Source organism: Triplophysa rosa, unplaced genomic scaffold (assembly GCF_024868665.1).
Source record: "Triplophysa rosa unplaced genomic scaffold, Trosa_1v2 scaffold60_ERROPOS690268, whole genome shotgun sequence".
NCBI lineage: Eukaryota > Metazoa > Chordata > Actinopteri > Cypriniformes > Nemacheilidae > Triplophysa > Triplophysa rosa.
The window spans coordinates 160,530-179,147 of NW_026634625.1; the positions used below are offsets into that span (position 1 = coordinate 160,530).

The 18,618-nt window shown below is 41.9% G+C and overlaps 1 protein-coding gene across 1 annotated transcript in view; it reads right to left on the reverse strand.

Moving 5' to 3' along the window:
• The window catches only part of ube3d (ubiquitin protein ligase E3D), a 119,880-nt gene that overhangs the window by 30,743 nt on the left and 70,519 nt on the right, over nucleotides 1-18,618 (reverse strand). Inside the window, exons 11-12 of the mRNA XM_057328632.1 lie at nucleotides 13,082-13,190; nucleotides 12,786-12,943 (exon numbers count right to left, since the gene is read on the reverse strand). Of these exons, the coding sequence (XP_057184615.1) occupies nucleotides 12,786-12,943; nucleotides 13,082-13,190 (267 nt within the window). The remainder of the gene's footprint in view (nucleotides 1-12,785; nucleotides 12,944-13,081; nucleotides 13,191-18,618) is intronic.

Sequence of the window (18,618 nt, forward strand, 5' to 3'; positions counted from 1 at the left end):
CCTGCCCCGTCTCTCCATCTGCTGGCCCCCTCCGGGGGGCTAGCGCCCACTTACTCTCAAAAAAGGAGAAACCCTTTCAGGTTGATCACGCAGAAGTGCATCCTGACGTCCGTCAGGTGTCAGGACTGGTTCATGGCAATCGACCTGAAGGACGCGTACTTCATGTCTCGATCCTCCCTCGACATCAGCCGTTCCGACGGTTCGCGTTCGAGGGACGGGCATATCAGTACAGGGTCCTCCCCTTTGGTCTGTCCCTGTCTCCACGAGTCTTTACAAAGGTCGTGGAAGCCGCCCTCCTTCCCCTTAGGGAAGGAGGTGTGCGGGTACTAAACTATCTCGATGACTGGCTCAGTTTGGCGCACTCTTGAGATCTGTTGTGTACACACAGGGACCTGGTGCTCCGGCAACTACATCGGTGAGGCTACAGGTCAACTGAGAAGAGCAAGCTCTCCCCAGTGCAGAGCGTCCTCTTTCTCGGTATGGAACTCAACTCTGTCCTCATGAGCGGCCCCCGCTCACCCCCCACGGGGGGCGCGAGACCCGCGACGAGGAAGCCCGCACCCACGCGGCCTCCCAGAGGCAGTGCGAATGACTACAGAGCGCGCCCGATCAGTGTTGAACTGCCTGAAGCTCTCAGACAGTCAGCGGTCCCCCTGAAACAATTTCAGAGGCTCCTGGGATACATGGCATCCTCGGCGGGGGAGGTCCCCCTCGGGTCGATGCACATACGACCGCTCCAACACTGGCTACAGAGTCAAGTTCCTTGGAGAGCGGCACACTGGCAACAGGCGTATGGTCATCACGCTTTTCTGCCGACACACCCTAACCCCCTGGTCTCCATGACCTTCTTGCGGACAGGGGTCCCCTTTGGGATGCCTCCCTGCAGGGTTGGGGTGCCGTGTGCAACGGGCAAGCAGTGTCGGGGCGGTGGACGGGCCCCCGCCTGCGTTGGCATTTCAACTGCCTAGAGTTGTTGGTTGTGCTACTTGCATTGAGGAGGCTACTACCTCTCGTGCAGGGCAAGCACGTGCTGGTCCGGTCGGACAGCACAGCTGCTGTGGCGTATATCATTGGCATTCGCTCACGGCAGCTAACATGACGAGTTAGCTGCACATTTGTTCAGTTTTCTTTTATCCTTTTTCTTTCTTTGCTTTTATTTATTGGTTTTTGTTTCATATTCTATAATATAGTTTTTCTTTTCATTTTGTATTGCTTTGGGAAGTGTTTTGTTTGATTAAAACATTTGTACAGTTGCATATTTTATATCTTTTTCATATTGCTTTAAAGTCATTTTAATAAAAAAATATTCTAAAAAATTATATTTTCGTTTTTTGAGGGTGTGGGGCATGGTAAGGGTCTATCTACATGGCTGGCCAATAACCAATCAAGTCTCTAAACTATGAGGGTTTAGGTTGGGATGAATAAAAAGTGTGACCAATCAAATAATATCAACAGGAAAGTGACTGGGTAATGCTCCAATTGTTGCCAGGGATTTTGAAGTGTTTTTTTTTAAAACAACCAATCAATGTTAAGATAAAAAACCAATAGGGGACAGAGTTGTGCAAAGGTGTGACTCTTGAGGTGTGAAAATGTCTCCTGACAAAATTCTTGAGTGGATTACGTGTCATGGCAACAAATGGCTGTACCATGGTAGAATACCTCAGCAAGATACATCTGGATTGGTATCACTACGGAAGTATTCTAACTTGGTGGAATTTGACGTATACACTCAAGTGTTATGAGTAGATACTTCCGAAAATCAGTGGTGTATACAGGAGTTTCCTAGTATAGATACGCCTATTTTCATGCAGTGCTTAGTGCTGCGTTCGATACTGTGTAGACCATAAAATACTTTTAGATCGATTACACAACTATACCGGTATTCAGGGACAGGCACTACAATGGTTCAAATCTTACTTATCAGACAGATATCAGTTTCTCCATTTAAATGGGGAATCGTCAAATCTAACGCAAGTAAATTATGGATTACCTCAGGGAGATCGGTTTTAGGACCCTTGCTATTCTCCATATATATGCTGCCCCTTGGCAACATTATTAGAAAACATGGAATTAGCTTCCACTGTTATGCAGATGTTACTTACTTATTAAGTATTGTTAAGTACCCATTAAGTATCGTATTGACTTTAAAGTTCTTTTAATTACTTATAAAGCCTTAAACAGTTTAGCCCCTACCTACATAACAGAGCTTCTATCACATTACAACCCATCACGCTCTCCAAGATCTCAAAACTCCGGACTTTTGATAACACCTAGAATAACTAAATCCACCAAAGGGGGTATAGTTTTCTCATACTCAACTCTGGAATAGCCTTCCCGATACTATTCAAGGGTGAGACACACTATCCCAATTTAAATCTAGATTAAAGAAATCTTTTTAGCCAAGCTTTAACTTAATGCATAGTTAATGAACAGCAGCTACGCTAATTATTCTCTTTCTGCCCCCTTGGGACAGCAGTTTGGTCTTTCTCCCTCCCGCTTATTCTCAGAGGTCTCCTCCATGCTCCCTCTCCCTGAACAGCTCTCTCTACTGAATAAAAACAGCACCACTGACACTCTATGCTCCACTCTAACATCCTGCTTGGACAGATTATGCCCTCTTACATCTAGACCAGCCCGCGCTAGCCCGTCTGCCCCTAGGTTATCCGACGTTCTCCGAGAGCATCGTGCCAAGCTCAGATCTGCTGAGAGGAAGTGGTGAAAATCAAATGATCCTGCTGACCTCTGTCTCTATCAGTCTCTCCTCTCTTCTTTCTCCGCTGATGTCACCTCTGCCAAAACTCAGTACTACCACTCAAAAATCAACAGCTCGCCTGACCCTCGTACCCTCTTCAAAACCTTCTCCGCTCTTCTTTGCCCGCCTACCCCCCCCCAACTTCATCGGACTTAACGGCAAACGATTTTGCATCTTTTTTTGTAGAGAAAACTACAATCATCAGCAGTCAGTTCACTGCGCTGCCACCTGAACATTTCCAAGGTAATTGCATCCAACCACCCGACTACCTGCCCGCTAGATCCCGTTCCAACCCATCTACTTCAGGCCATCTCTCCATCGGTTGTCCCCGCTCTGACCCACATTATCAACTCTTCTCTCACCACTGGTACATTTCCCTCGGCTTTTAAGGAGGCCCATATAACCCCGCTACTGAAGAAACCCACCCTTGATCCTGCACTGCTAGGAAACTACAGACCAGTATCTCTCCTCTCCTTCAATGCAAAAACCCTTGAGCGTGTGGTAGCTGACCAGCTCTCCTCATTTCTCACACAGAACAACCTCTTGGACAGCAACCAGTCTGGTTTCAAAAGTGGTCATTCCACAAAGACTGCACTGCTCTCAGTCATCAAAGCCCTGAGACTGGCAAGGGCGGCCTCTAAATCATCTGTGCTCATCCTCCTGGATCTATCTGCCGCTTTCGACACTGTCAACCACCACATCTTCCTGTCGACCCTCAAGACCACGGGTGTCTCTGGAGCGGCGCTATGGTGGTTCGAGTCTTACCTCTCGGATAGGTCATTCAGAGTATCCTGGAGAGGTGAGGTCTCTGAGTCCCAGCATCTCAGTACAGGGGTACCCCAGGGCGCAGTTGTTGGACCGCTGCTCTTCTCCATATACACAACGTGTCATGGTTGTGCCCCATCTTGTCTTGCTTTTCTTGATCTTGTGGCAGAGCCATGACAGAACCTCTTGTTTCATGTGGAGAGAGGCATTTTGACCCTCCTGGCCTTCTATATGCTCTCTCCAGGTCTAGTCATTATTCCTGCCTTCTTGTTTCCTCATTAGTGATAATTATTAGTTCATGTACTAGTTTATTGTAGTTATATGTCAAGTGTTATTATTAGTCTAGTCAGTCCTTGTTCCCGTTGCCATGTTTTGTTATGTTACCCCCCCCCCGTGGGTGTTTGTTTTGTATTTATATTTTATTAAATTTCTTGTTAACCCCTTACCCGCTGTCTGCACTTGGGTCCTCTGTCCGTGTCTCACCTCCACGTTCTTGACAGAATCAACCAGTCAAATTGGACCCAGCAGACAGAGGGATCGCAGCGGGAGGGGTCGATGCAGCCAGGCTCCCCACCAGGGTCGAAGCCACCGGACTCCCTTCCAGGGTTGAGGCCGCCGGGCTCCAGTCCAGAGTCGGGGCCGCCGGGCTCCCTTCCAGGTTTGAGGTCGTCGGGTTCCCCTCCAGGGTCGAGACTGCCGGTGTCCTGTTCCCACCACAGATCCCTGCCGGCATCCCAACCGGTTCCCAGGACTGTCCAGTCGACACCCTGTCCTATGTGTTGTTCCTGTCCCGCCGGCAATCCAGCCGGTGTCCTAGTTGCTGCCTAGCTGCCAGAGAGCGCTGCCCAGCCACCGACATCCTGTCTTGTCGACGCCCAGCCCTGCTTAGCCGGTTGCCCAGCTGGCAATCCGGTCCGTGTGTCAGCCGGCAATCCGGTCCGTGTGTCAGCCGGCAATCCGGTCCGTGTGTCAGCCGGCAATCCGGTCCGTGTGTCAGCCGGCAATCCGGTCCGTGTGTCAGCCGGCAATCCGGTCCGTGTGTCAGCCGGCAATCCGGTCCGTGTGTCAGCCGGCAATTTGGTCCGTGTGTCAGCCAGCAATCCGGTCCGTGTGTCAGCCGGCAATCCGGTCCGTGTGTCAGCCGGAAATTTGGTCCGTGTGTCAGCCGGCAATCCGGTCCGTGTGTCAGCCGGAAATCCGGTCCGGTGCAGCCGGTTATTCCGGTCCGGTGCAGCCGGCTATTCCGGTCCGGTGCAGTCGGCTATTCCGGTCCGGTGCAGCCGGCCATTCCAGTCGGTGTCCTTATAGACATTTTTTGGACTTCCTTGTTCTCTGGTTTTGTATTGTCTGGTTTGTGCCTTAGGGAGTGTCAGGATGCCGCTCCTTAAGGAGGGGCTTCTGTCATGGTTCAGCCCCATCTTGTCTTGCTTTTCTTGATCTTGTGGCAGAGCCATGACAGAACCTCTTGTTTCATGTGGAGAGAGGCATTTTGACCCTTCTGGCCTTCTATATGCTCTCTCCAGGTCTCGTCATTGTTCCTGCCCTCTTGTTTCCTCGTTAGTGATAATTATTAGTTCATGCCCCGCACCTGTCCCCTCTTGATTTATCTCCCTATATATTGACCTCGTGTCTCTTGTCTTGTGCTCGTTCATTGTACTGTTGTGTTTGTGTCATCTGTGGTGAGTTCCCGTGTTTTGTGTAGTCTAGTTTATTGTAGTTATATGTCAAGTGTTATTATTAGTCTAGTCTAGTTAAGTCCTTGTTCCCGTTGTCATGTTTTGTTATGTTACCCCCCTGTGGGTGTTTGTTTTGTATTTATATTTTATTAAATGTCTTGTTAACCCCTTACCCGCTGTCTGCACTTGGGTCCTCTGTTCGTGTCTCACCTCCACGTTCATGACACAACGTCCCTAGGCTCTGTCATTCGGAAACATGGCTTTTCCTATCACTGCTATGCTGATGACACACAGCTCCACCTGTCATTTCAGCCTAATCATCTGACGGTTTCTGAGCGCATCTCGGCATGCCTGAATGACATCTCACTCTGGATGAAAGACCATCACCTGCAGCTGAACTTTGCAAAAACTGAACTGCTCGTGATCCTGGCCGACTAGAAAACTCAGCACAACATTTCCATCCAACTAGGTTCATCAACCATCACTCCTTCCAGAACAGCCAAAAACCAGAGAGTGGTAATTGATGATCAGCTGAACTTCACTGATCATGTTGCCAGCACCACCTGGTCCTGTAGATTCATCCTCTACAATATTAGGAGAATTAGACCTTTCCTGTCTGAGCATGCTACGTAAGTTCTTGTCCAGGCTCTTGTCCTGTCCAGACTGGACTATTGCAATGCTCTACTGGCTGGTCTTCCAGCTTGTACAACGAGACCTCTTCAGATGATCCAGAATGCAGCGGCAAGAGTGGTCTTCAATGATCCGAAGAGAGCGCACGTCACTCCTCTCTTTCGCTCCCTATAGTCGCTCGCATCCAATTCAAATCTCTGCTCTTGGTCTACAACACCACCACTGGTTCGGCACCCCCATATCTTCACTCGCTAATTCAAACTTATTTACCTGCCTGATCCCTGCGCTCTGCAATTGAACAACGTCTTGTGGTGCCGTCCCACAAAGGGAAAAAAAAAATCACTCTCACACACTTTCTCCGGATGTGTTCCACGACTCTGGAACGATCTCCCTCTTGCCACAAGATCAGCGGATTCTGTAGCGGTCTTTAAGAATCGGCTAAAAACACATCTCTTCCGTCAACATCTGACCCATTAGTACAGTCTTCTACTTCTTTTCTACTTTCCTATTCTCCCCCCCCAAAAAAATTATTAGCTTCATATATTGTGATAGGCTGACTGAGACCAGTTGTACTGCACCAAATTACTTCTACTGTTTTTCCCCTACTTTGTATGTCGCTTTGGATAAAAGCGTCTGCTAAATGACTAAATGTAAATGTAGATGGTTGCCCTGCAGGCTTATTACATAAACTCCAACTGGTTCAAAACGCGGCAGCTCGAGTTCTTACACGTACAAAAAAGTATGAGCATATATGCCCGGTTCTGTCAACCTTGCACTGGTTACCTATTAAGCATTGCATTAACTTTAAAATTTTGCTCATTACTTATAAAGCCCTGCATGGTTTAGCTCCTCAGTACCTGAGTGAGCTTCTCTTGTATTACAGTCCTTCACGTGCACTACGCTCTCAGGCGTCTGGTCAGTTGTTAATACCTAGAATTTCAAAATCAAGTGCTGGTGGTAGATCTTTTTCCTATCTAGCATCTAAACTTTGGAACAGTCTTCCCTGTACTGTCTGGGAGGCAGACACACTACCAGGTTAAATCTAGACCAAAGACACATCTTTTCAATCTTGCATACACTACACTTCCATTATACAAATCCTCTAAGGATTTAGGCTGCATTAGTTAGATCAACCGGAACCAGGAACACTTCCAATAACAACTGATGTACTTGTTGCATCAAAGAGTGTAGAACAGTACTCTACTCTCAGCTGTCTGCCTGGCCGGGGGGGCTGCTTTAGAATTAGAATTTAGAAACTTATTTATTACTACATATAGGAATTTATAGTCTGTTTAATATTTTACCTGTGTTTCTCTCTCCTTTATCTTAAAGGAGAGGTTTCTTTCTACTTTTACACAAATGTAATATAAATCTTAGGGGTCCACAGAATGTGTCTGTGAAGTTTCACCTCAAAATACACCGCAGATCTTTTATTATACCATGCCCTAATTGCCCAGTTTTGCATGTGAGGAGAAACACGCTGTTTTGGTGTGTGTCTCTTTAAGTGCAAATGAGCTGCTAGTCTCCGCCCCCTTTTCACAGAAAACTCAGCCAGGGCTGTGAGCCTGTGCTTCCATCGACAAAAAAAGGACACATAAAGCGAATGAGAAACGCTGTTTCTGTCTTTAAACACCAAACACATTATTTTCTAAAAGCGAACAGACTCCTAACAAAGGCGTCATGTTTTCTACATGCGAAATTACACATGACAAACCGGTCACGTGTTTACAGACCATAAACACTGCTTTCTATAAGTGAAGATACTCAAGACAAACGCATCGCGTTTTCTCTAAGTGAAAGTAACGTTACACAGGACAATCCCGTTGCATGTTTACAAGCCATACACATTGCTTTCTTTGCGTGAACGGACAAACGTTTCACAATGATGTTTTTACCTACTTTTAAGTTGCCACAGGTCCCTGAGGTCTTACTTAAAAAATAACGGTACTTACAATGTCTTTATTTGCAGCTTTGCCTCATTCATTCTGGTGGATTTCCATTGAAAACAAAATAAATCCATTGCACTCCTGTCAGGCTGTGAACAGTGTTCTGTGCAGCCAACAACAGAACACTTAGCATGCTTTGCTTACTTTTGCCATGGTGTCGGAACTAATTCACATATGTCGCTTGCGAAAACAAAAATGGCGGCAGCACCATGGGTGGACACGTTCAGAAAAGGGGGCGGTAATATTATAATAAGAACGACTACCTACGTCAGAAAGCGAGCGAAATCTGAACGGCTTGTTTTCTCACAGGCTTGCAGAGATAGGCTCACTTAAACAAAGTTACTGGATTGTCATTTTTCACGTTTTCTGAGTTGGTAAATGCCCTAGACACCTGATTATAGCACTTCAGAGATGGGAAGTAACGAAGTACAAATACTTCGTTACTGTACTTAAGTAGATTTTTCTGGTATCAGTACTTTACTCCACTATTTATTTTTCTGACGACTTTTTACTTTCACTTCTTACATTTTTATGCAAATACCTGTACTTTCTACTTCTTACATTTTCAAACCAGGCTCGTTACTTTAGTTTTAATCTGTATTTGATGCACAATCAATATTATTTCTTGTCATTGCGTGACTTTTTCAACCTAATGATAGGTCTGCCTAAAAGCCGAAGCGCTGTGTGAGGTGGCCACTAGCCAATCAAATGTAAGAAGGAGGGAGTTACTATTTACAGAGCAAAGCGGTGACCAATCAAATCAAAGAAGACGGAGTAAATGTTCTCAGATCTCGAGCGTGATATTCTGCGTCATGTGGTGACTCGTGAATGGTAGGGTTTTTTAGCGCGAAAGGACCAGATTTTAAATATGTAATTTAGCTATTTAGCTATTCGCATGTTCTACAAACATATACTTCACGAAAGATGTACTGTAGCTCTGTCAGAAGTTAAAGCAGCTCGTTAAGGTAAGCGCATTATTGTTGCTGTTGTTCATTATTATGTATGAATTGCATATTTTTTGCTATCGTGTGTGCGTTAAGTTCATGAACGAGTGAAAAATACCTGCTCATTGCGTTGCTTTCGATGAACTAATTATAGTGGGCACTTTTGCACAAAAATGCGCTAATTTCCTGATTGCCATTTGAAGTGGTTTCTGGACATATCCTATTAGTCTTATTTTCTAATTTTCTTAATGCATTTGCCTTGTTTGATCTGTTTGATCTATTTTCCTGATTTTTATTATATTTTTTCATCTTGTCATGATTAAAATTATAAGGAAATAAAAAACGATCCTTATCAACGTTGATTGACATTGCAATAAAATACTATCACATTATTTTGGAAGTTAAAATTTTGGGCTGGTTTTTGTTGAAGTGAGTAGGTTTTAGTGAGCCTTTGGGCTGGAAATCATCCACCTAATCTATAGCAACACTGACATCAGTTTTAATGTTGAACGAGTGTAACGTACAATGTAAGAGGCTAAACATTTAATATTTTAAAGCGAGGCATAATTTCAAGAAATGTGTTTAACCAATCGAGAAAAACAGTAATGGTTACCAAGTAAATTGACTTGCCTAATTAATTATCTCTTTATTTCTCAGTTTTCTCTTTTTGACAAGATCTCCCAAGTGTCTACAACCTTTGTATAATGATATGTCCATGAATGGTCTGTGCTTAAAATTTAAAGGGACAGTTAATCTAAAATTGAAAGCAGTGAAATTCTGTTATAAAATGTTTTGACAATCACAGTACCAAACAGTCATTTCCTGGCTATTACGCATCGCAGACATAGGCTAGTAGTCTAAGAAGCTGCCACGGACCAAGGCGGAAGGCAACACAAAGAATAGCTAAAATTATGGTTGAGAACTTAAGACAAAGGGAATTCTGTCACAATTATTATCAATACGCTTGTCCTTTACACTCTTATCTTACATCATAATTGTATTATAAATTTGTGTTTTTTTCCACTACCTAGGTAGTGGCAAATAGATTTATTCCATCAGTTTTTTTTATGCTTGTGTTCTACATAATGGTAGTTCAGTTGTGAGGTACGAGCGTGACTCTAAAACAGGTAGTAGTATTGGCTACTTTTTACTTAAGTACATTTTAGAGCCCATACTTTATACTTTTACTTGAGTAAACAAGTTTAGTCAGTACTTCAACTTTTACTTGAGTACTTTTAAACATGAGTATCTGTACTTCTACTTAAGTAAAGGATGTGTGTACTTTTGCCATCTCTGTAGCACTTAAACATTGAAAAAGTCAGATTTTCATGAAATGTCCCCTTTAAATGTGTGCTTCTCTGTGATAACCACTGTGCTTGTGTATGTGTGTGTGCGCGTCCGCGTGTGTGTTAGCACGTGTGTATTTTGTGTGTGTGAGTCCGTGTTTTGTATATGGGTGTTGTAGTGTATTTCGGGGAAACTATGAGTTTAACCACAGTAACATACGTATAATTAATTGTGATTAACCATTAATTATTTTATACACTTTAACCTGATGCAGCAGAGCTAATAACAGCGACAAACTAAAATGTAAGGATCCTGATGCGTTCAGAGCGGGCCGTGAGTCCGTTGATTTCGTTTGAAGCAAAACTGCCTGAAGAAAGCTGTCTCTGAGGAGAGGCAGGTCTCGAGAGGTTGACAGAAAACGAGCGAGCGAACGTGCAGGAGCGCGAACGCACCCAAGCGAACGAACATACACAAAAGAGCAAGCTTTCCTGCGTGTTCAGATGTTTTAACACAGAGGGCCTCCAAGGTGGGCGATCCAATGTGATGAGATAGTTTTGGGCGCAAAAACATGTTTCTTTGTCCGGCACACTAACTCATTTGCATTCTTGGTCGCCTAGGAGTTTGGAGCAGGAATAGACTTAGAATAGAATAAAATGAGTATGGTATCAAATACATTACTGTGCTATACACCATATTCTAAGACATGAAAAGGGAAACACGTAGATATGAAACATGAAGGGGTTACAATTACATTGACCTGTAGTTTGGACAAGAATGTAAATATACACAGAATACCACTAAGCACATATGCCTTTGAGGTTATAGGTGAAGGAGAATAACATAGAGACAAGCATACAATGTGGAGATTCATGTGTATACACTTTAAATCAGTCTTTTGTGGCTAAGGAAAGAGAAAGAGACATTCTTTTGGAAGAATTTGAGGCTCTCAGTCCCTGGGGGCCACATGGCTTTTCTCACTATGGTGAACAGTCCTGTCCTCCCCCAAGAACCTCCTTTGAAGTCTAGGGGAGAGTATCCGAATCTGTCCTGGTTTAGATGAAGGTGTTGAGAATAGGACATTTGGCCAGACTTGTTGGTGCCTGGTCGTAGTCCTGCTGAGAGGTTACTGTGTTTTACGATCACAGATGGTAAAGTCTGATCTGACCATACCCTACAGTGTGTTTTCACCTTTTTTGTTTTTACTTGTGTAACTTTATATGTTTTGCTTATAGTCAATATGTTTCATGTACAGCTGCTTTGTAACAATGAAAATTGTAAAAAGTGCTATATAAATACAGTTGAGTTGAGTAAAGATATTTAAAACCCTCCATTATTTTTAAATTGCTCATTGGTTTACAGTCACAACAACTGAATCAATAAAGTTGCTAAATATCCATCGTCAAGTATTAAAATAATCATCCAATTCCTCAGTATGCTGATGTAGTTTATAAGTGCTGTCAGTGTGTAAGTTCACATTCTGCCATAAACAAATGACTTGAAATACGGCAGAAACGCATTTGTTTACATTGAACTGGAAGTTTCTCACATTTTTCGCGCAAAGCGTCATCGGGCGTAGGAAACTTGTGGATAGAAAGAATTCTGGAAGCGGGTTGATCCTCTGCTTCAACCATGGTTTTGCTTTCTCATGCCAGCTTGAAACAGATACAACGTCATCTAAAACCCAATGCTGAAATAAACAAGTAACTTCTCTCCAGCACCTCTTATGAAAAGTCAAATAATTAAATATAAAATCGATTCTACATTTTTTTTTAAAAGATTGCAGGTAGTTAGGTGAATCGATTTTTCCCCTACCCTATTTTTGACGGGCTTTCAAAAGCACAAAATGGGGTTACTTACTATGTTCCCTGTCATCAGCCAATCAATACTCTCAATGTTTTTTTAGGAAATATTAAAAATAACTGTCCAAAACTGAGTACCCATGAGCAAATAGCTTTGATAGTCTCCTTCAACAGATCTGCAAAGAGCCAATATCAAGGGACTGATTACAGAAATGTTAATACTGTAAGAATTACAAGTAATGTAATGTCACGTAAAATCAAGCGAGTCACGCCCACTGAGTAGTAGAAAACTGAATGCAGCACTGTTTACCGTTATCAGTACTCTATTTAAAGTCGGCATGAAACAGAAGTAGCTGTTTTTTCTTTCGTGTCGTGACGTATATCCAAGTGAAACAACTTCTGAAATGAGAAAAAATGTAGGGCGGGACTTAATTTTGTTCATCGAGCAATGATTGGATCTTTAAAAGTTGGGTGTTGCCAACAAAATGGAGTCAGATTTGTAATCCAGTTTGCAATCTGTCAGTCATTGCAACCTCGCACCATTCCTCGTGACCAGAAGTAAAGAGAGGTCATTTCGAGAGGGGGAGGAGGTTAACGTTTTTAATTAAAGATTACAAGTGCAAATGATTTTTTTTTAAATAATGATGTGCACGGATAAATAATTTATAATGAATACTGCAACACTGTATAAATCAATTTGAATTGACAGTTTTAATTTCATGCCGACTTTTAATCGCACAACAACTTTTTCCTGTTTCATTGTACAAACAGATCGAGCACAACCAGAGATTTATTTTAAAAGACTGCCGAAGGATAGAAGCGAATGAATCGCTGCAATTTGCTGAAACAAATGGAATACTGAAACGTGGATGTTTGATAGTCATTTCATATCAGACTCAGGTAAGTTGTTTTTGTAACTTGAACCATATAATACTGTTACCTATCTACTTTCTACACCTGTATATGTTGGTGAATGGATGGCTTACTCTTTGTGTTTGCTGTCAGAGCACAAGAAATACAAGACTTTGACAGCTCCAACCGCCTGGCATGGCTGACTCGCTTCAGGATGAACGTCATCTGCGACGAAGCTTACCACTGCATCAGGAAATGAGGCGACCAGAGTGTCCGTGTTCAGAAGCCACACCTGATAACAGAAAGACAACAGCTTTGTTATTCTCTAGATCATACTTCTTCACAATATGTGTAAAGGTACAGACAGGAAATATTCTATATGCTGCCAGTAATTGCATAAAGATAATATATACAACTTTTATTGCCTTACCAAAATCATGGCTTTTCCATCTGGATTTTGAATGGAAAACCGAAATATACTTTGTGCAGATGAAAGTTCGACCAGCCTGGAGGCTAAAGTTTGCTCCAAGAATCGCTGTCTGTATGAGACATGATAAACAAATGCTCTTAATACAATCTTTCTGGTTAAGATACAATTATTAATAAATGTTTATTATTGCATTGAGTATGAATAAAATCAAATGAACAGAAACATTGGGACACTCAGGGGTTAAACTGAGATTTGTTGAGTGCCGGGGAGCTGTGGGTGATTTTGAGGGGTGCGTATACAAAGTTTATAAACGTATATTAATTGACAAACTGTAAAATATAAATTGAGAGAGCCCTATGCTATGAACAATAAAATGCTGATCAAACTCATTCTAGATTACAAAACTGCATGTGATAAGAATAAAATATTTCTGTTGGCCTGTGCCCTTTCCTTGTGTCAATATCAAATATCTACATTTATTAATGTCCACAGAATTATATGTATGACCTGTGTATTTCCACTACGTTTCTGTCAAAACTTTATACAACATTCACAATGATAGAGATGACCCATTAACTTGTGCATCGTTGCTGCCGCACACACATTTATTTACATTTACATTTATGAATTTGGCAGATTTATCCAAAGCGACTTACATTGCATTATACTACACATTTGTTTCTAAGTATGTGCAATCTCTGGGATCATGACCGTGACCTTGGCGTTGTTAACGCCATGCTCTAACCATTGAGCTACAGGACACACCATGAACAACCGCTTTAAATGCTTGAATTTGATTAAAATGACATCATTTGGAAGTCGAGCCTCTTGAAACTTAAAACGATAAAACAACCGTGCGCCATGTCTAAAACTTGCAAATAGGCAAGTACACAGCTGGGCTCTGCAGAAAGGAAACACACACACATGCTGCGTTCCAAACTGAATATATCCCTTCGAAGGGCTCTTTAGGAAGGGGACACTCATACAAAAAGGTCACTCCAAATAAAGAAAAAACAACATTGTTTTCATTGCTCCTTTTGCCAAGTGAATTTTAAACGGACAATTGCGTTTTTCCCTTCAGAGCTTACACATCAAGAGCTTTACTCTTACAAGTGAGTAGGGCATAGGGATGATCACTTTGGAATGGAACGCAGGAAATTATTTCTGTGTGCACGCGGTTAATGTACGGTAGCACATAGATCTGTTTTTCCACGATTATCAATGTAAGTGTATACACTGACGAAAAAAGTAAATTGTTACTTAAACTTGAAATTTATACTGTGGCATGACGAGTGCCGCTCCATAACACTAAGAGCCGCACACACACGGGGGTGGGGGGGATGGGGTTGGTGGTTGAGAGCGAGACAGTCAACCTATGTGCCTGGGATTCCGCCCCGGACATCCCGGCCCAATTCAACTCCTGGGGACATTCCCTTTTTAATGAACAGTTTGACTACTTTTGTCATTTCTGTGAGCTAATTTCTGTGAGCTCAAATCTTAATTCTACAGGGCAGGGTCCTTCTCCATTCCAACATGACAATGCCCCTGTGCACAAAGCAAGGTTCAAAAATGATTGATTCAGTCTAGTGCATAAAGCCCAGACCTGAACCTAGCTGAACACTTTGGTATGACTTGGAGGCTTCGATCCAAACACACATCACCTAAACCCATCAATGATACACAGGGGTACAGTCATTTCAGAACAGAAGAAGGCTATTCCAAAACTGTTGCGACAAAGATGGAAACAACATTCTTTAATATGGTATTGTATGGTACAGCATTAATATTTGTTTTGATTGGAATTTCTGGAATAGATAAACAGCAGGGGACAAAATAGATGCAAAATAAATCACAAAGTATTCCATTAGGAAGTTTACAAACTTTTGGTTCTTAAAATTGTGTTGTCCCCTAAAGCAACAAATCAAGTGTGACGCGATGGGACACAAGGTTTGAGGGGGTTCATATATTCTCAAATTTTTCAACATATAAATTGGTTAAAAATTGGAATAAAACAATACAGTCACATTTTGTAGAATAACTCTTTCAAAGAAAAAACATTTAGGAAGCAACAGCTTCAGTTGTTGTTGAGACGCCATTTTTTGCATCATTCATCACCTCTACTTGCAGTGGCACTTGCTCTTGACTGATTTGCCTCATAGCTTGCTGACTTGGCCTTTCTGAGCAGAACATCACTAAAAATTCATCTGAAATAAACACTGGTAATAATATAACCAAAACTAGGACAATACCAGTGTTTCGCACAGGATATTGCGAGATTATGGCGCTGAATGACATCACATGCTAATTAACATTATGCGCAATGTCATCGCATTGCATTTTGCATTCAGACTTTTGTCGGCACTTCAGATCTGTTAACTGTCACTGTAATACAACTAAATGTCCAATAAAATACATATTTTTCTGTTTAATAATAATAATAATACATTTATTTTGTATAGCACAATTAAAAGTTGCTTTCTCAAAGCGCTTCACAGTAAACATCACATCAGGTAAAACAACACAATTTGTAAAAAAACTTTGTAAAACAACACAACAACAACGAAAACAAATAATATAATCAAGTAAAAGCAATCCTAAAATAAAATGTTTTAAGAAGAGATTTAAAAATCGCAAGAGAATTTGCCTCCCGGATGTCTGCCGGTAGAGAGTTCCAGAGCTTAGGAGCGTATGAGGAGAATGCTCTATCACCCGTGTCTTAGGAACCACTAAAAGACCACACTGAGAAAATTTCGACATAGTGTGTACGGCAGTAACAGGTCAGACAGGTACCTCGGAGCCAGGTCATGCAAAGCCTTAAATGATAACATAAGGATTTTAAAATCAATACGGTATCTTACAGGGAGCCAGTGTAGAGACTCCAACACAGGAGAAATATGATCACAAAACCTGGCCCCAGAAAGAATTCTAGCAGCTGAGTTTTGCACATATTGTAATTTGTTAATGGAGGTTTTTGATACTCCAGCAAGAAGACCATTACAATAGTCAATACGCGAAAAAACAAAGGAATTTATCAACCTCTCAGCTATATTTCTCAGATGGAAAAAGGATGTCTTAACCGTATTCTGAATAAAAGGCCCAAATGACAGCGAAGCATCAAAAATGACTCCAAGATTTTTTAGTTTGCTTTGAAACTCCAAGAAGACTGTCGATAGAAAGAGTTATAGAGCCTGCATTTCGCAACTGATGGGGAGAGCCAATGAGCATAACTTTGGTTTTGGAGCCATTTAGAGACTAGAAAATTATCAGACATCCAGTTCTTGATCACATCGACACTGTTAGATAAATGCACAACGTCTACATGTTGACCTGGTCTTGAATGAATATAAATCTGTTTATGTTGTCAGGACATCTAAAAAGTATAACATAACTAGGGCTAAAATGATTCCTCGAGTAACTCGAGTAATTCAAATACAAAAAATCATCGAGGCAAATTTTGTTGCCTCGAAGCTTCGTTTAATCCATTTAACTACAGTACACACGGAGCACTGAGTTTCCCCACGGACCATTATTACTAACGCACAGCCCGCTAAACTCTATTCATGTTACAGGGCTCTCAAGTCTCACGCATTCACCACGAGCCACATGCATTTTAGTCTGTTCACACGTATTTCTCATGCTGATAAGTAAATGATAGCTTATTGAAATGGTGAACTGCTATTTTACTTTTTTTTACTAGTTTTAGTCTATTTTGCGAGTGAAACTTGTTTTCCGGCTACATTGAGTCCATCAAACTAGATGCGGACTAACGTTAGTGGATGCCGAATCATGTTATTTACACATGCCATCTGTCTGTTCTGCGTGTCTGAGTGAATGAACTGCACAGTTTAATGTGCTACACGCGTGATGCTCATGAATTTGTCTGCGTCTGCGCTTTATGAGGACATGAACACATGAACTTCATCTCCAGAGCTGCTATGAGAGTTTATTTCATAACACTTTACTGAGTGAAGCTAACACACTAAAAAATAAGCGTCTTCCGACGACCTGCCAAAATAAAAGTCTGGTTAACTCGGTATTTTTATGTGGACAAATATATTACTATTTAATAGTAAAAAAATAAACAAACTAATTTAGATAAACTAAATGCATCTGTTACGCCCCGTCTAGGGGTAAGGGTGCAACATGAAAGAGTCGGAGAAATGAATGAATTACAATAATGAAAATTTATTGTTTTAACTTGGGACCTAAGGATTCAAGAGTTAAAACAATAAATTTTCATTATTGTAATTCATTCATTTCTCCGACTCTTTCATGTTGCACCCTTACCCCTAGACGGGGCGTAACATGAAATTGGGGGCTCGTTCGCAGAGAGGTAACAAAATAGTTTATTCGGCAGTTGTTTTCCTGGGGTTTTCATTTTGTGTAGGAGAAAGTGTAGTATGGAAAAGTTTGAATTGGAAAAATTTACGGTTGAACCCACACAAGAAAGGTTTGATAAATGTCGTAAAGATGATTTATTATTGATCGCCGATTTCTTTGACATTTCTGAACCTCGCCATGCAAATAAGGGGAAAATTAAGCTGGTGTTGTATTCGGAGCTGGTAAAACGCAAAGTATTGCCAGGCGAAGAGGTGGTACCGGGTGTTGCCTCTGATATGGAGTTTTCTGAAATTTTAGAGTCTGCGGAAGCAGAATTTAAATTCGGAGACGCCGTTTGCATAGATCCCGTGTGCCCGACCTCACCGAAAGAGCAAATATTGGAAATCCGCTTAAAAGAATTAGAAATAGAGCTTGCCCGACAGCAGCATGAGAGTCAGTTGTTGCAAATTCGAGCACTGGAGCTCGAAACGCACCGTGACATTCATCTGAAGGAGCTGGAGCTCCAATTCAAGGCCACACAGACTCTGAGTACTGCAAGAACACCAGGAAACGCTGTCTCTGTGTCAGAACAGACAGCTGCTTCATCTCCTTCCCCTACATCGCAAGGTTTGTTGGTAAATTCTTTAGAATTTGATATTAGTAAACAAATTTCGTTAGTTCCGTCATTTAGAGAGAGTGAGGTTGACACGTACTTCACTGTCTTTGAACGCATCACAGCCACTTTAAAGTGGCTAGAAATATTTGGCCTTTGCTTCTACAGTGCAAATTAGTGGGAAAAGCACAAGAAGTATGCTCTACGCTAACATTAGAGCAAAGTCTAGAGTATGATTCGGTTAAAGCCGCTGTGTTACGTGCGTACGAGTTAGTTCCGGAGGCTTATCGTCAAAACTTTCGAAAGCATGTGAAAAACCCCAGTCAAACATTTGTTGAGTTTGCTCGCGAAAAGACTGTGTTGTTTGAGAAGTGGTGTACAGCAAGTAAAATCACCACGATTAAGGAGTTAAAAGAGTTAATTTTGCTAGAAGAGTTTAAAGACTGTCTCCCTGATAAGGTGGTAGTTTATCTGAAAAAACAGAAAGTTATATCTCTCCCCAATGCTGCTGTTTTTGCAGATGAATTTGTACTTACTCACAAATTTTTCTCATCACCCCGTTCTCCAAGGCACACTTCAGCAGGACATAATAATAATTCTAAAC